This window comes from Lates calcarifer, linkage group LG15 (assembly GCF_001640805.2).
Source record: "Lates calcarifer isolate ASB-BC8 linkage group LG15, TLL_Latcal_v3, whole genome shotgun sequence".
NCBI lineage: Eukaryota > Metazoa > Chordata > Actinopteri > Centropomidae > Lates > Lates calcarifer.
The window spans coordinates 22,905,405-22,924,638 of NC_066847.1; the positions used below are offsets into that span (position 1 = coordinate 22,905,405).

Here is a 19,234-nt window from a genome sequence, read left to right on the forward strand (position 1 = left end):
AGGTTGAGTGTTGCAGAGGTCGGAGGAGCAACACTTGCTGGCCATAACTGTCCTGATGACTCCAAAGTTGCCAAGGCACAAGTTTTCATGCTGACATCACTTAGTTTTACACCACCTGCAACAAAAGCATAATCTTTGTAAAACTGAGCCAGTACAAACACATTTTACAAATAGAAAATGCACCACCACCTACATATGAAGTGATTTTCAGTGCACCACACTGAAAACCCCGTGATGAACATTGCTTTTCTGTGTCTGGGCTCCCAGTATACGCTCATAACATTTCAGAGTGTAGGCTGGTGAAACACAAAATTCAAGATAAGTTTAAAGAATTTAGTTTTTCCTTTCAACAAGGTGTGAACAATGTCATATTAACACATTAACATTTGACATGTGACCTTAAATGACATGTCTTTGTAAAGGCAAATTTGTCAGTTCAAGATTACAGATAATAGAACAAAAAAACTTGCCTTTAGCAAGAAGTGCGATCCCAAAGATCAGAAGGAGATGCATTCTGTGATGGCAGGATACACTCTACTTCTATTTCAATATGTAATGGTTAGTGTTCTGGTAGTCTACCTGAAAGGGTGTGGTCTACCTTAAGGCTGTTCCTCTACTCCTCCTTTGTTAATTTGTTAACATGTGCCTGGAGGAGAAAACTGCTTTACCCCTGGAAACTCAACAAAACACACAACTCGTACATTTTGTTGTTAATGAATATATTTTATACAATATGGAGGTCATATCAATGCAGTTTCACAGAAAGACGTCAAAGAGAAAAGATGAAAATCACAGACAAAGAACTATAGCACACAGAACACATGAATTTGGACACCATCCAACCCCTTTCAAAGGAATGTAGGAGTATCCAGAGACTTCATGCTGGACTGGACACTGTATACAGTATAAGGGATTCAAATCCTTGATTTCAGACTGAACCCTCATAATGCTAAAAAAAAAAAAAAAAAAAAAAAAAAAAAAAAGCTGGGACCCATATGTTGTTAATTTTATACACTTCATTCCAGCCTTCTGGGTCATCATCATAATCATCATCATCATCATAATCATCTTAACACAACACAAATCAAAATCAATTCAAGCCATTTCAGCTAAATTTGAAGTTTGTTGTTTTGTTTTGTTTTTTGTTGTTGTTATTGTTTTTTTCCTTAAATTGTTGCTTGGTTTAAATAAATACAGACAAGTCATTGCACTACTATTTTGAAGGCTAAATATCTAAATAGGAAATAACTAAATGACTAGTGGCATCAAAGCTCTTAGCTCTGAAATTAATTGAAGTTAATATGTATTGGGACAGTGGTTTGAAGTGCATAACTTAACTTTAACTTGATTTGAGTAAGCGTTTATACTAACAGAGTCATTAATCTTATGCAAATAAAGCTTTGTGCATAATCCTTTTTACATTACTTACTGTGAACCAGTGACTAGGTCTAAATTTTATCAGTGGTTATATGATACACATCAGAAGTACATTTTACACTTAAAACTTTTAAATAAGACTGAGAAAATATTTAGAAATCTGAAACACACAAATACACTAACAAATTTATTCATTTTGCTTTTCATCAGTAACATCAAAATATTTGATTTTCTAATTAGAATTGGTGTCAGGGTAATAACAACACTAAGAATCAAATTCTACTAAATGATATTTTCATTCTTTGCTTGTTAAACTTTCTACTGTCTCACACTGGCTGAAAGGATGAGGAAAGGGGTGTGAGCAATATGAGGTCAAAAGTTAAGAAAAAACTAAAGAGATCAGTGGTGCCACCAGGAGCAGAAGACCAGCACTTGTGCTGCTGGCGCTGTTGCAGTAGTCACCCTGACAGCAGCTCATTTCTGCTCCGATGATTCCCATCATCTGTGCAGTTTGTATGTTTGCACATACTGTCTTGGAAGCGCAGCCCTTCACTGTTGTCTTTCCTCCTCCCACAGACACTGAGAGAATGAAAGTAGTCCTAGTTTTAATACATCTGCTAGAATCAATACACATTCCTCTGAGCAGAGCAAACATGTGGGACAGAGTCAGATACTTCATGCTGTGGGTCTGTTACCTGTTGCTGAGATGCAGTAGTCCTCATTCCCCTCGCAGTTTAGAGTTGCAGTGCACTTTTGTCCATCACAGGTGAAGCACTTTTTACCATTGGGACTGGATTTGCTGGGGTCTGTAACACAGAATGAACATTGTTCATATTCTGTGAGGCTACATACATAAATGGAACTGCATCATCAATCCACAATACTCACATTCACAATGTCAGTGTAAGACATAAATACAGATACAATATGCTAAAAATGGATTGTAAATTCTAAATTATGATGATTTTTGAACTGAAACATGACAACTACAATCAACACTAACTTTTATGGTAGTCATGGGGGGGACAGTAGTTTTTTAACTTTTACACAAGCAACTGCAGTGCATTCAGAGGCCCCCTTTTTTCACTATTTGTTAAGTTGCAGCATTAACCAAGATTGAACTGTTTGGCCTCAATTCTAGGCATCATCTCCCATCACCACACACGATCTTGGGACCTCAGCCATACTGACCATCGGGTTCTTGGTTACCTGCCTTTCCAGGGCCCTTCTACCCTAATTGCTCAGACAGGCCAGACAGCCAGTTCTAGGAAGAGTCCTGGTTGTCCCAAACTTCTTCCATTAAAGAAGAATCCTCAGTGCATCAGATTTTTTTTGTAGGCTTCCCCAGATCTGTGCCTCAACACAATCTATGAGCTCTGCAGGCGGTTCCTTTGACCTCATGGCTTGGTTTTTGCTCTGATATGCATTGTCAGCTGTGAAACCTTATGCAGACAGTTGTGTGCCTTTTCAAATCATGTCCAGTTAATTGGATTTACCACAGGTGGGCTCCAATCAAGGTGAGGAAACATCTCAGAGATGATTAAGATAAATGGGACAAACCTGAGCTAAATTGTGTGTCACAGAAAAGAGTCTTATGTCAACATGGTATTTCAGTTTTTACTTTTTAGTAAATTTGAAAAAAATTTTCACTTTGTTATTATGTGGCAAAAACTAAAGGGCTCTGAATACTTTCTGAAGGCACTGTAAATGACAAATTTCAGCATAAAGCTCTCAGAGCAAAGAAAAAATTTAGAAAACTGAAAGAAAACACACAAAAACACTCAAACTGAAATGCATTTATTTTGGTTTTTATCCATAACACCACAAATTTTGATATTTCTAATTAGAATAGGTGTCAGGTTAATAACAGAACTCAGAAGCAAACTTTACCACATGATATTTTCTTTCTTTGCTTGATAAACTTTCTACTTTCTCACTCACTGGTTGAAAGGATGAGGAAAGGGGTTTGAGGAGTATGAGGCCAATGCGAAGGTGAGAAGAAACCAGCACTTGTGCTGTTGGCGCTGTTGCAGTAGTCACCCTGACAGCAGCTCATTTCTGCTCCAATGGCTTCCATCATTTGTGCAGTTTGTGTGTTTGCACACATCATCTTGGAAGCGCAGCCCTTCATGGTCATCTTTCCTCCTCCCACAGACACTGAGAGAATGAAAGTAGTCCTAGTTTTAATACATCTGCTAGAATCAATACACATTCCTCTGAGCAGAGCAAACATGTGGGACAGAGTCAGATACTTCATGCTGTGGGTCTGTTACCTGTTGCTGTGATGCAGCCGTCCTCATTCCCCGCACAGTTTAGAGTTGCAGTGCACTTTTGTCCATCACAGGTGAAGCACTTTTTACCATTGGGACTGGATTTGCTGGGGTCTGTAACAGAATGAACATTGTTCATGTTATGTGAGGAGGTTGTTATTAATAGCTATTAAATGAACAGATTTCAAAAATGTATGATATTTGTTTATTTTCTGATTCTAATTTAGGTATTCTCAAATACAGTAAATTTGTTTGTCTTTACAGTATGTGATAGTGAAAAACTGAGAAGCTCTCTCTCTCTCTATCTCTCTCTCTCTCTCACACACAAACACACACACACACACACACACACACACCCAAATTGCCATGTGCAGATCCATTGTGGGGGTATTGTGCCCTTGGGCTCCTCTATAGCAGAAGACAGTGGAGGAAAAAGTAGTTTTTTTCATACTGACTTGTCTTGGATTTGTTTCTCTAACATTTAATATCCAATGTTATCATAATATGTAACATCTGTTTATCTAATATCTGTCCCAACCATAAATATATGAACTTGCATCATCAATTCACAATACTCGTATTAACAATGTCAGTATACATTATGGTAAAAATTGTACATTTTAGTTACTAAAATCAGACTTGGTTTTATTTTCGTGATTATTGAACTGAAAAATGACAAATACAACCAACATGAACTTCTAAGGCAGCCATGGTAGGAGAGTAGTTTTTTATTTTTTACAGTTCTTGTACATGCAACTAAACACCAACAGACAATATAATGTAAGAATGTTACCTGGGGCAGGTTGAGTGTTACAGAGGTCTGAGGAGCAACACTTGCTGGTAAAAACCGTTCTGGCACCTCCAAAGTTCAGTGAGCCCTCAACACACTCGTTAGGCAAAGCACAACCTTTTGAGTCAGCGCTTAGTTTTGATCCACCTGCAACAAAATCGGAACCTTTGTAAACTGGGCCAATGCAAAGTGGTTTTACAATAAGAACAATGCACCACAAAATACCACACCTGTATATGAAGTGACTTTCAGTGCACCACACTGATAATCCTGTGATGGGCATTCCTTTTCCTTGCCTGTGCAGGATCCTGAGGCTCCCAGTACACACTCATAACATTTCAGAGTGTAGGCTGGTGAAACATAAAACTCAAGATAAGTTTAAAGAAATTCAACTTTTCTTGTAAACAAGGGGTGAACAAAGTCATTTTAACACATTAACATTTGGCATGTATCCTTACATGACCCATGTCTTTAGCATAACCTTAAATGACCCTTGTCGTCTTAGTAAAAGAGAATTTGTTAATTGAAGGTTACAGATGTCAGAACAATAAAAGAAAAGCTTGCCTTTAGGGAGAAGCACAATCCCAAAGATCAAGAGGAGATGCATTCTGTGATGGTGGGATACAACTGACTTCGATTTCAATCTGTTATGGATATAAGTAGTTCACCTGAGAGGGAGTGGTCATCCCTCAGACTACTCCCCATAGACGTATTATACATCCATGCTACTCCCTCACTCTTTCTATGATAGTGTCAACATGTGACTCTGAGGGTTTGTCTGTACCACACACTGAATACAAAGATGGACAGCCCCTGTGACGTCACTGACAAGGCTCTGAATATGGCTTTCACCACTTTGGGATCGGTGGCCACCTGTTGTGGCTTGTCTTACAGCTAGAAAGAGCTACAACTTAGAAACAATCAGTTCAAAATACACATACTGTCATAACCCCTCCTCTCTCTAAGTTTTCCCCAGTGGCTTTTCCCCTGTCTGTGTGTGTGTGTTTGTGTGTGCGTGTATGCTTCTCTGCAGGGGCGTGGCCTAGTCCCGGCTGCCTGACTACCCTGCTCCACACCAACTCATCAAGTCTTAGGATGATAGCTCCGGTTTACTCGTCTTGCTCTGTTGAACTTGTGCAGTTGCCAAGAATATTTTCTTTGAGACTTGTGTGCTTAACTTTGTTATCCCAGTGCTGCAGTCTCACCTGAGCTGGTGCTGCAGTGTGTCCCTGCAGGTTGGTTAAGATACTGTATTCAGTATCTTTACCTGTTTCAGTGTGTTGGGCTATTACAGTAGTTGGATTATATCTGAAAATGTTATAATGAGTTTGAAAACTTGGTTGAAAAGTTTGCCACGGACCAAGGACAGACAAAAGAAGAAAAAAACATCTCTTGTTTTTGTCCAGTCAAACTACTTCAAATTGTAATCTCTGTGCTAATTTTCCCAAAATGTTATTCAGAATATATCGTCCTGACTGACCACATGGTGCTCCAATAATCCACTAAAATGCTTAGTTTTAAGTGACAGAACAATTTTCTCTGCACCTAAGTTTCATTTTTTAGTCTGTGTCCGTACAAGATGAAGCTGATTAAACACAGAGTACAAAAGGTAAGGCAGGGAGGTTTCTGTTTTATTTTCCAAGAAGTGAAACTCACTGATCACAAACATGTGGTTGAGACATCCTCTCTAACAGGCCATGTGTCTGCACTAACACCATTTAGAAATACATGTCCTCTGAATCATCCACAATTTTACATATGTCTTATCACTTTGATGTCAGTGTAATTTTCTCCATTTAACAAACAAATTCTTAAAACAAAAAAATCTCAGCATTTGTTCTTTTGTTTGTTCTGTTTCGTCCGTTAGCATTGAAATTTTCTTGCTCTTGAATCCAAGCAGCTTTGCAGAATAATAACACAAGCAGGTTGTTGTCTTAATTTGCACATCTGCAGCCTCCATGTGCACTTCAGAAGGCACTGGTAAGGCCACTGTAAGTCACAAGCTTGCAATTAGGAAAATACTTCATAACATAATTCACAACAGAAGTTATCTCAAGGCACTTTTCATATGGAGCAGGTCTAGACCATACTCTTTACTACATACTGAGAAAATATTTAGAAAACTGAAAGAAAACACACAAAAACACTCAAACTGAAATGCAATTATTTTGATTTTTATCCATAACACCACAAATTTTGATATTTCTAATTAGAAGAGGTGTCAGGTTAATAACAGAACTCAGAAGCAAACTTTCTTTCTTTGCTTGATAAACTTTCTACTTTGTCACTCACTGGTTGAAAGGATGAGGAAAGGGGTTTGAGGAGTATGAGGCCAATGCGAAGGTGAGAAGAAAAAACTGAGCAGTGAAGCTGTTGTCTCCCAGTAGTTAAGAAAACACGACTAAAGAGATCAGTGGTGCCACCAGGAGCAGAAGACCAGCACTTGTGCTGCTGGCGCTGTTGCAGTAGTCACCCTGACAGCAGCTCATTTCTGCTCCGATGATTCCCATCATCTGTGCAGTTTGTATGTTTGCACATACTGTCTTGGAAGCGCAGCCCTTCACTGTTGTCTTTCCTCCTCCCACAGACACTGAGAGAATGAAAATAGTCCTAGTTTTAATACATCTGCTAGAATCAATACACATTCCTCTGAGCAGAGCAAACATGTGGGACAGAGTCAGATACTTCATGCTGTGGGTCTGTTACCTGTTGCTGAGATGCAGTAGTCCTCATTCTCCTCGCAGTTTAGAGTTGCAGTGCACTTTTGTCCATCACAGGTGAAGCACTTTTTACCATTGGGACTGGATTTGCTGGGGTCTGTAACACAGAATGAACATTGTTCATATTCTGTGAGGCTACATACATAAATGGAACTGCATCATCAATCCACAATACTCACATTCACAATGTCAGTGTAAGACATAAATACAGATACAATATGCTAAAAATGGATTGTAAATTCTAAATTATGATGATTTTTGAACTGAAACATGACAACTACAATCAACACTAACTTTTATGGTAGTCATGGGGGGGACAGTAGTTTTTTAACTTTTACACAAGCAACTGCAGTGCATTCAGAGGCCCCCTTTTTTCACTATTTGTTAAGTTGCAGCATTAACCAAGATTGAACTGTTTGGCCTCAATTCTAGGCATCATCTCCCATCACCACACACGATCTTGGGACCTCAGCCATACTGACCATCGGGTTCTTGGTTACCTGCCTTTCCAGGGCTCTTCTACCCTAATTGCTCAGACAGGCCAGACAGCCAGTTCTAGGAAGAGTCCTGGTTGTCCCAAACTTCTTCCATTAAAGAAGAATCCTCAGTGCATCAGATTTTTTTGTAGGCTTCCCCAGATCTGTGCCTCAACACAATCTATGAGCTCTGCAGGCGGTTCCTTTGACCTCATGGCTTGGTTTTTGCTCTGATATGCATTGTCAGCTGTGAAACCTTATGCAGACAGTTGTGTGCCTTTTCAAATCATGTCCAGTTAATTGGATTTACCACAGGTGGGCTCCAATCAAGGTGAGGAAACATCTCAGAGATGATTAAGATAAATGGGACAAACCTGAGCTAAATTGTGTGTCACAGAAAAGAGTCTTATGTCAACATGGTATTTCAGTTTTTACTTTTTAGTAAATTTGAAAAAAATTCTAAAATCTTTTCACTTTGTTATTATGTGGCAAAAACTAAAGGGCTCTGAATACTTTCTGAAGGCACTGTAAATGACAAATTTCAGCATAAAGCTCTCAGAGCAAAGAAGCATCTGAACCACAACAGACAATATAATATAAGTAAGTTACCCGGGGCAGGTTGAGTGTTGCAGAGGTCGGTGGCACAACATTTGCTGGTAATAACCATTCTGGTGACTCCGAAGTTGATTGAGCCGTCAACACACTCTTGAGCCAAGGCACAGTTTTTCACGCTGATATCACTGTCTTTTGAACCACCTGTAACAAAATCATAACCTTTGTAAACTGGACCAATGCAAAGCAGTTTTACAAAAAGTACAATGCACCACAGAACACCATACCTGTATATGTAGTCACTGCACCACACTGATGATCCTGTGATGGACATTGCTTTGCTGTGTCCGTGCAGAGTCCTGAGAGTCCTGGTATACACTCATAACATTTCAGAGTGTAGGCTGATGAAACGCAAAACTCAAGTTTAAAAAAATTCAACTTTTCTTGTCAACAAGATGTGAACAAAGTCATTTTAAGACATTAACATTTGGCATGTATCCTTGAATGTCTTAAGCAGAGTTTGTAAAAGAACTGAAGGTTACAGATGTCAGAACAATAAAAGAAAAGCTTGCCTTTAGGGAGAAGCGCAATCCCAAAGATCAAGAGGAGATGCATTCTGTGATGGTGGGATACAACTGACTTCGATTTCAATCTGTTATGGATATAAGTAGTTCACCTGAAAAGGAGTGGTCATCCCTCAGACTACTCCCCATAGACGTATTATACATCCATGCTACTCCCTCACTCTTTCTTTGATAGTGTCAACATGTGACTCTTTGAGGGTTTGTCTGTACCACACACTGAATACAAAGATGGACAGCCCCTGTGACGTCACTGACAAGGCTCTGAATATGGCTTTCACCACTTTGGGATCGGTGGCCACCTGTTGTGGCTTGTCTTACAGCTAGAAAGAGCTACAACTTAGAAACAATCAGTTCAAAATACACATACTGTCATAACCCCTCCTCTCTCTAAGTTTTCCCCAGTGGCTATTACAGTAGTTGGATTATATCTGAAAATGTTATAATGAGTTTGAAAACTTGGTTGAAAAGTTTGCCACGGACCAAGGACAGACAAAAGAAGAAAAAAACCATCTCTTGTTTTTGACCAATCAAACTACTTCAAATTGTAATCTCTGTGACTATTGTCCCAAAATGTTATTCAGAATATATCGTCCTGACTGACCACATGGTGCTCCAATAATCCACTAAAATGCTTAGTTTTAAGTGACAGAACAATTTTCTCTGCACCTAAGTTTCATTTTTTAGTCTGTGTCCGTACAAGATGAAGCTGATTAAACACAGAGTACAAGAGGTAAGGCAGGGAGGTTTCTGTTTTATTTTCTAAGAAGTGAAACTCACTGATCACAAACATGTGGTTGAGACATCCTCTCTAACAGGCCATGTGTCTGCACTAATACCATTTAGAAATACATGTCCTCTGAATCATCCACAATTTTACATATGTCTTATCACTTTGATGTCAGTGTAATTTTCTCCATTTAACAAACAAATTCTTAAAACAAAAAAAATCTCAGCATTTGTTCTTTTGTTTGTTCTGTTTCGTCCGTTAGCATTGAATTTTCTTGCTCTTGAATCCAAGCAGCTTTGCAGAATAATAACACAAGCAGGTTGTTGTCTTAATTTGCACATCTGCAGCCTCCATGTGCACTTCAGAAGGCACTGGTAAGGCCACTGTAAGTCACAAGCTTGCAATTAGGAAAATACTTCATAACATAATTCACAACAGAAGTTATCTCAAGGCACTTTTCATATGGAGCAGGTCTAGACCATACTCTTTACTACATACTGAGAAAAAATTTTGAAAACTGAAAGAAAACACACAAAAACACTCGAACTGAAATGCATTTATTTTGGTTTTTATCCATAACACCACAAATTTTGATATTTCTAATTAGAAGAGGTGTCAGGTTAATAACAGAACTCAGAAGCAAACTTTCTTTCTTTGCTTGATAAACTTTCTACTTTCTCACTCACTGGTTGAAAGGATGAGGAAAGGGGTTTGAGGAGTATGAGGCCAATGCGAAGGTGAGAAGAAAAAATGGAGCAGTGAAGCTGTTGTCTCCCATTATTTAAGAAAACACGACTAAAGAGATCAGTGGTGCCACCAGGAGCAGAAGACCAGCACTTGTGCTGCTGGCGCTGTTGCAGTAGTCACCCTGACAGCAGCTCATTTCTGCTCCAATGGCTTCCATCATTTGTGCAGTTTGTGTGTTTGCACACATCATCTTGGAAGCGCAGCCCTTCTTGGTCATCTTTCCTCCTCCCACAGAGACTGAGAGAATGAAAATAGTCCTAGTTTTAATACATCTGCTAGAATCAATACACATTCCTCTGAGCAGAGCAAACATGTGGGACAGAGTCAGATACTTCATGCTGTGGGTCTGTTACCTGTTGCTGTGATGCAGCTGTCCTCATTCCCCGCACAGTTTAGAGTTGCAGTGCACTTTTGTCCATCACAGGTGAAGCACTTTTTACCATTGGGACTGGATTTGCTGGGGTCTGTAACACAGAATGAACATTGTTCATATTCTGTGAGGCTACATACATAAATGGAACTGCATCATCAATCCACAATACTCACATTCACAATGTCAGTGTAAGACATAAATACAGATACAATATGCTAAAAATGGATTGTAAATTCTAAATTATGATGATTTTTGAACTGAAACATGACAACTACAATCAACACTAACTTTTATGGTAGTCATGGGGGGGACAGTAGTTTTTTAACTTTTACACAAGCAACTGCAGTGCATTCAGAGGCCCCCTTTTTTCACTATTTGTTAAGTTGCAGCATTAACCAAGATTGAACTGTTTGGCCTCAATTCTAGGCATCATCTCCCATCACCACACACGATCTTGGGACCTCAGCCATACTGACCATCGGGTTCTTGGTTACCTGCCTTTCCAGGGCTCTTCTACCCTAATTGCTCAGACAGGCCAGACAGCCAGTTCTAGGAAGAGTCCTGGTTGTCCCAAACTTCTTCCATTAAAGAAGAATCCTCAGTGCATCAGATTTTTTTGTAGGCTTCCCCAGATCTGTGCCTCAACACAATCTATGAGCTCTGCAGGCGGTTCCTTTGACCTCATGGCTTGGTTTTTGCTCTGATATGCATTGTCAGCTGTGAAACCTTATGCAGACAGTTGTGTGCCTTTTCAAATCATGTCCAGTTAATTGGATTTACCACAGGTGGGCTCCAATCAAGGTGAGGAAACATCTCAGAGATGATTAAGATAAATGGGACAAACCTGAGCTAAATTGTGTGTCACAGAAAAGAGTCTTATGTCAACATGGTATTTCAGTTTTTACTTTTTAGTAAATTTGAAAAAAATTCTAAAATCTTTTCACTTTGTTATTATGTGGCAAAAACTAAAGGGCTCTGAATACTTTCTGAAGGCACTGTAAATGACAAATTTCAGCATAAAGCTCTCAGAGCAAAGAAAAAATTTAGAAAACACACAAAAACACTCAAACTGAAATGCATTTATTTTGGTTTTTATCCATAACACCACAAATTTTGATATTTCTAATTAGAATAGGTGTCAGGTTAATAACAGAACTCAGAAGCAAACTTTACCACATGATATTTTCTTTCTTTGCTTGATAAACTTTCTACTTTCTCACTCACTGGTTGAAAGGATGAGGAAAGGGGTTTGAGGAGTATGAGGCCAATGCGAAGGTGAGAAGAAACCAGCACTTGTGCTGTTGGCGCTGTTGCAGTAGTCACCCTGACAGCAGCTCATTTCTGCTCCAATGGCTTCCATCATCTGTGCAGTTTGTATGTTTGCACATACTGTCTTGGAAGCGCAGCCCTTCACTGTTGTCTTTTCACCTCCCACAGACACTGAGAGAATGAAAATAGTCCTAGTTTTAATACATCTGCTAGAATCAATACACATTCCTCTGAGCAGAGCAAACATGTGGGACAGAGTCAGATACTTCATGCTGTGGGTCTGTTACCTGTTGCTGAGATGCAGCTGTCCTCATTCCCCGCACAGTTTAGAGTTGCAGTGCACTTTTGTCCATCACAGGTGAAGCACTTTTTACCATTGGGACTGGATTTGCTGGGGTCTGTAACAGAATGAACATTGTTCATGTTATGTGAGGAGGTTGTTATTAATAGCTATTAAATGAACAGACTTTTAAAAATGTTTGTTTATTTTCTGATTCTAATTTAGGTATTCTCAAATACAGTAAATTTGTTTGTCTTTACAGTATGTGATAGTGAAAAACTGAGAAGCTCTCTCTCTCTCTCTCTCTCTCTCTCTCTCTCACACACACACACAAACACACACACACACACACACACACACACACACACACACACACACACACACACACACCCAAATTGCCATGTGCAGATCCATTGTGGGGGTATTGTGCCCTTGGGCTCCTCTATAGCAGAAGACAGTGGAGGAAAAAGTAGTTTTTTTCATACTGACTTGTCTTGGATTTGTTTCTCTAACATTTAATATCCAATGTTATCATAATATGTAACATCTGTTTATCTAATATCTGTCCCAACCATAAATATATGAACTTGCATCATCAATTCACAATACTCGTATTAACAATGTCAGTATACATTATGGTAAAAATTGTACATTTTAGTTACTAAAATCAGACTTGGTTTTATTTTCGTGATTATTGAACTGAAATATGACAAATACAACCAACATGAACTTCTAAGGCAGCCATGGTAGGAGAGTAGTTTTTTATTTTTTACAGTTCTTGTACATGCAACTAACCAACAGACAATATAATGTAAGAATGTTACCTGGGGCAGGTTGAGTGTTACAGAGGTCTGAGGAGCAACACTTGCTGGTAAAAACCGTTCTGGCAACTCCAAAGTTCAGTGAGCCCTCAACACACTCGTTAGGCAAAGCACAACCTTTTGAGTCAGCACTTAGTTTTGATTCACCTGCAACAAAATCGGAACCTTTGTAAACTGGGCCAATGCAAAGTGGTTTTACAATAAGAACAATGCACCACAAAATACCACACCTGTATATGAAGTGACTTTCATTGCACCACACTGATAATCCTGTGATGGGCATTCCTTTTCCTTGCCTGTGCAGGATCCTGAGGCTCCCAGTATACACTCATAACATTTCAGAGTGTAGGCTAGTGAAACATAAAACTCAAGATAAGTTTAAAGAAATTCAACTTTTCTTGTAAACAAGGGGTGATCAAAGTCATTTTAACACATTAACATTTGGCATGTATCCTTACATGACCCATGTCTTTAGCATAACCTTAAATGACCCTTGTCGTCTTAGTAAAAGAGAATTTGTTAATTGAAGGTTAGAGATGTCAGAACAATAAAAGAAAAGCTTGCCTTTAGGGAGAAGCACAATCCCAAAGATCAAGAGGAGATGCATTCTGTGATGGTGGGATACAACTGACTTCGATTTCAATCTGTTATGGATATAAGTAGTTCACCTGAGAGGGAGTGGTCATCCCTCAGACTACTCCCCATAGACGTATTATACATCCATGCTACTCCCTCACTCTTTCTATGATAGTGTCAACATGTGACTCTGAGGGTTTGTCTGTACCACACACTGAATACAAAGATGGACAGCCCCTGTGACGTCACTGACAAGGCTCTGAATATGGCTTTCACCACTTTGGGATCGGTGGCCACCTGTTGTGGCTTGTCTTACAGCTAGAAAGAGCTACAACTTAGAAACAATCAGTTCAAAATACACATACTGTCATAACCCCTCCTCTCTCTAAGTTTTCCCCAGTGGCTATTACAGTAGTTGGATTATATCTGAAAATGTTATAATGAGTTTGAAAACTTGGTTGAAAAGTTTGTCACGGACCAAGGACAGACAAAAGAAGAAAAAACATCTCTTGTTTTTGTCCAAACAAACTACTCTCTTGATATCAAATTGTAATCTCTGTGCTAATTTTCCCAAAATGTTATTCAGAATATATTGTCCTGACTGACCACATGGTGCTCCAATAATCCACTAAAATGCTTAGTTTTAAGTGACAGAACAATTTTCTATTTATGTGAACGTTATCTTGACATGTCTTAACATGGACTCTGTATTTGATGTAATTTTGCTAAATGTTGGCTGTTGTGACAAGAGTTTGCTTAACAAGTGTTTCTCTATGAACACCAGAAGGAAAACTAATTAATTAATTAATGGAAGACTATAATACACACACACACACACACACACACACACACACACACACACAAATAAACTTACCTTGAGGAAGAAGCGCAATCCCAAAGATGAGGAGCAGATCCATGCTGTGATGGAAAGGTACAACTATTTCTATTTTGATCTGTTATAGATATAAGTAGTCCTACTAAGAAGGCGTGGTCTTCCCTCAGACTACCCTTCACTTCCTCTTTGATAGTGACAACATGTGACTTTTTCTATATTCTGTCTGCACCGTCAACTGTATATAAAGATGAACATAATCTCATGACATCTCCGATAAGTTTCTGAAGAATGGTTCTGAGGCTCGATGTGGTTGGCTCAGCCATCACTATCCTGGGGTCTATATCCACCTAATGTGGGGTGTCTCATAGCTAGACAGAGCTACAACAAAGAAACAGACAGTTTGAAATATAAATACATGAATATACAGTGTACATAAATAAATACTTGATACTTTCACACCTCATCCATCAGCAGACAAAAGAAGAAAAAAACATCTCTTGTTTTTGTCCAGTCAAACTACTTCAAATTGTAATCTCTGTGACTATTGTCCCAAAATGTTATTCAGAATATATCGTCCTGACTGAACACAATAATCCACTAAAATGCTTAGTTTTAAGTGACAGAACAATTTTCTATTTATGTGAACGTTATCTTGACATGTCTTAACATGGATTCTGTATTTGATGTAATTTTGCCAAATGTTGGCCGTTGTGACAAGAGTTTGCTTAACAAGTGTTTCTCTATGAACACCAACACCTAAGTTTCACTTTTTAGTCTGTGTCCGTACAAGATGAAGCTGGTTAACCACAGAGTACAGGAAATAAGGGAGATAGGTTTCTGTTTTATTTTCAAAGAAGTGAAAGTCACTGATCACAAACATGTGGTTGAGACAACAGGCCAAGTGTCTGCACTAACACCATTTAGAAATACATGTCCTCTGAATCATCCACAATTTTAGATATATCTTATCACTTTGATGTCAGTGTGTTTTTCCCCATTTAACAAATAATTTCTTAACCAAAAAAACAAAAAACATTTTCAAAAATCTGTTTCATCTGTTAAGTCAGTTGGACTTGCTCAGTATCTGTGTTATTTATTCATACCAGATGATGTTTAGAGCCCATCTTCATCTCTTGTCCTTCTTTGACTTTAAAGTAAATTAACAGACATGTCATTGCACCCCTATTTTGAAGTATAAATATTAAAATAGGAAATAAAAAATAAATAAAATCACTAGTGGCATCAAAGCCTTTACTTTATAACTGAGCATCTTTAGAAAAAACACACAAATACACTCTAACAGAAATGTATTTATTTCATTTTTTTTAATCAATAACTTCTAAATATTTTTGATATTTCTAATCACAATAGGTTTCAGATTAATAACAGAACTCAGAATCAAACTTTACTAAATGATATTTTCATAATTTGCTTGCTAAATTTTCTACTTTCTCACTCACTGGTTGAAAGGATGAGGAAAGGGGTTTGAGGAGTATGAGGCCAATGCGAAGGTGAGAAGAAAAAACTGAGCAGTGAAGCTGTTGTCTCCCATTAGTTAAGAAAACACGACTAAAGAGATCAGTGGTGCCACCAGGAGCAGAAGACCAGCACTTGTGCTGCTGGCGCTGTTGCAGTAGTCACCCTGACAGCAGCTCATTTCTGCTCCAATGGCTTCCATCATTTGTGCAGTTTGTGTGTTTACACACATCATCTTGGAAGCGCAGCCCTTCACTGTTGTCTTTCCTCCTCCCACAGACACTGAGAGAATGAAAATAGTCCTAGTTTTAATACATCTGCTAGAATCAATACACATTCCTCTGAGCAGAGCAAACATGTGGGACAGAGTCAGATACTTCATGCTGTTGGTCTGTTACCTCTTGTTGAGATGCAGTAGTCCTCATTCCCCTCGCAGTTTAGAGTTGCAGTGCACTTTTGTCCATCACAGGTGAAGCACTTTTTACCATTGGGACTGGATTTGCTGGGGTCTGTAACAGAATGGACATTGTTCATGTTGTGTGAGGAGGCTGTCATTAATAGCTATTAAATGAACAGACTTTTAAAAATGTATGATATTGATTGTTGTCTGATTATAATTTAGGTATTCTCAAATACAGGGATATTCATTTGTTTTTTTACAGTATGTGATAGTGAAAAGTTGAGTGCTAAAATTGTATTTTAGTCAGTAAAATCAGACTTAATTTTATTTTTGTGATTATTGAACCGTTTATGACAAATACAACCAACATTAACTTCTAAGGCAGCCATGATAGGAGAGTAGTTTTTACATTTTTACCATATAAACCATATACCACATTTTTTTATTATAACCTCTAATATCTGCTCCAAACATAAATACATGAAACTAGATCATCAATCCGCAATACCCATATTTACAATGTCAGTACTCACACAAGAGCTTGACGATGGATACAGAAATTGATGATAGACACAGTATGTAAAAAATGGATTGTAAATTCAAAATGATGATGATTGTTGAACTGAAAAATGACAAATACAACCAACATGAACTTCTAAGGCAGCCATGGTAGGAGAGTAGTTTTTTATTTTTTACAGTTCTTGTACATGCAACTAAACACCAACAGACAATATAATGTAAGAATGTTACCAGGGGCAGGTTGAGTGTTACAGAGGTCTGAGGAGCAACACTTGCTGGTAAAAACCGTTCTGGCAACTCCAAAGTTCAGTGAGCCCTCAACACACTGTTCAGCCATGGCACAAGTTTTCATGTCAACATCACTGAGTTTCACACCACCTGCAACAAAAGTGTAACCTTTGTAAACTGGGCCAATGCAAAGTGGTTTTACAATAAGAACAATGCACCACAAAATACCACACCTGTATATGAAGTGACTTTCAGTGCACCACACTGATAATCCTGTGATGGGCATTCCTTTTCCTTGCTTGTGCAGGATCCCGAGGCTCCCAGTATACACTCATAACATTTCAGAGTGTAGGCTGGTGAAATGCAAAATTGAAGGTAAGTTTAAAGAAATTAAACTTTTCTTGTCAGCAAAGGTTGAACAATGTGGAGGGAGGGAATTTTTTTGTTAATTGAAGATTACAGATAACAGAAAGGAAAAAACAAAACAAAACAACAACACAAAAAGACAAAAGACAAAAACTTGCCTTGAGGAAGAAGTGTAATCCCAAAGATCAGGAGGAGATACATTCTGTGATGGTGGGATACAACTGACTTCTATTTCAATCTGTTATGGCTAGTGTTCTGGTTGTCCCCCTGACAGGGAGTGGTCTTCCCTCAGACTACTCCCTCACTCCCCCTGTTATCGTGACAACATGTGACTATATTTGTCTGTGCCATCCTTCTATCCATTATCTATACTGTTTATCCTTAAGGGTCACATTTTCATTCACAACTACAGTCAATTTAGAGTCACCAATTAATCTTGCATGTCTCTGGACTGTGGGGGGAAGGGGGAGTACCTGGAGACAATCCACACAGGCACTTGGAGAACATGCCAAGTCCACACCGAAAAACCCCGGGTGAAATGGGGTTCAAACCCAGAACATTCTTGTGACAGTGCTAATCACTAGACCACCATGCTATCATTGTTTGTACCTCAGGCTGTATATAAAGGTGGACATAGCCCCTGTGGCGTCATCCATAGGTTTCTTAAGAGCAGTTTTTGAAGCTCAAGCTTGGCTGTCACCATCTTGGAGTCTGTACCTACATAATGTGGGGTGTTTTTTGGCTAGACTACTGTGGCCCCGAAGGACAAAACACGACATCAATCCAGAAAACACAAAAATCTTTATAGAAAACAAAACAACAATTCAGAAAACACAATACAAAATAATACTTTTACACAATTTTTACATGTAGTTCAATAACACATTAAAAACAACTAATTAAGCAACTGGGAACCATGTATGATTAATCCTATACATTTCATCCCAGCCCACTGGATGCCCATATACAAACATAAAAGCACTGCTCTTATCTTTAACATTTGGCACTCCAATCTTTTGTCATTACTACACAATGGCAGATAGCAATTGCAGACACAGAATTACTTGAATTGCCACCACAGAGACAAGATTATGGAAAGGGTAAAAGTTATTTTTTGTTTTGTTGTTTGTTTTTTGAATTGCTGCTTTGTTTTCTGAAATGTTGCGTTTTTTGAAATGTGGTTTTGTTTGGTGAATTGTTGTTGTGTTTTCTGAATTATTGTGCTTTGACCCTCAGGGCTACCATACTAGACAGAGCTACAATACAGAAACGGACAGTTCAAAACATACATACATGCACATATAGTACATACATCAATAAATACTGTCTGTATGTACTGTATATCTACATAAAGTATGAGACAGACTTATTGCATGAGAAATGGAAATACAAAATAATACTTTTACACAATTTTTACATGTAGTTCAATAACACATTAAAAACAACTAATTAAGCAACTGGGAACCATGTATGATTAATCCTATACATTTCATCCCAGCCCACTGGATGCCCATATACAAACATAAAAGCACTGCTCTTATCTTTAACATTTGGCAGTCCAATCTTTTGTCATTACTACACAATGGCAGATAGCAATTGCAGACACAGAATTACTTGAATTGCCACCGTTCCTCCACTTCGATTTTCCTGACCTGTACACAAAACACTTGCAGGTATTTTTTTGCTGAAATCATTCAGTTCTTTATCAAGCATCATGCAGATGCAGTGCACTAAATTACAGTGCATTCAGTGTTCAAATGTTGGTTGTTGTGGCAAGAATTTGCCCAACAATGTTTCTCATTTTTTAGTCTGTGCAAGATCAAGCTGGTTAACCACAGAGTACAGGAG

General features: G+C 38.5%; 1 protein-coding gene across 8 annotated transcripts; it reads right to left on the reverse strand.

Annotated features, from left to right (window-relative positions):
- Positions 1–702: 702 nt before the first annotated feature.
- On the reverse strand, positions 703–17,681 carry LOC108890512 (urokinase plasminogen activator surface receptor). 8 transcript variants are annotated; one of them, XM_051075869.1, is made up of 9 exons: positions 17,545–17,681; positions 17,254–17,373; positions 17,024–17,170; positions 12,173–12,283; positions 11,841–12,056; positions 7,144–7,254; positions 3,319–3,534; positions 2,073–2,183; positions 703–1,956 (listed from the first exon to the last, which is right to left on the reverse strand). In XM_051075869.1, exons 1-9 carry the CDS (start codon positions 17,585–17,587, stop codon positions 1,757–1,759), a joined length of 1,275 nt encoding a protein of 424 aa, XP_050931826.1. In that variant the 5' UTR covers positions 17,588–17,681; the 3' UTR covers positions 703–1,756. The 8 variants fall into 8 exon arrangements, with proteins under 8 accessions (XP_050931826.1, XP_050931825.1, XP_050931824.1 ...); XM_051075868.1 differs by lacking the exon at positions 7,144–7,254 and adding an exon at positions 3,651–3,761 and having other exon boundaries at positions 17,545–17,680; XM_051075867.1 differs by lacking the exon at positions 7,144–7,254 and adding an exon at positions 10,597–10,707 and having other exon boundaries at positions 17,545–17,680.
- Between the last annotated feature and the right edge of the window lie 1,553 nt (positions 17,682–19,234).

Bases quoted from the DNA above. Each gene is read 5' to 3' on its own strand.
- LOC108890512 (XM_051075869.1), bottom strand. From the start codon at position 17,587: ATGTATCTCCTCCTGATCTTTGGGATTACACTTCTTCCTCAAG. The intron at 17,374-17,544 runs GCAAGTTTTTGT...GCATTTCACCAG, and splicing joins GATTACACTTCTTCCTCAAG to CCTACACTCTGAAATGTTAT. The intron at 7,255-11,840 runs GTGAGTGAGAAA...TCTGTGTTACAG, and splicing joins TTTCCTCATCCTTTCAACCA to ACCCCAGCAAATCCAGTCCC.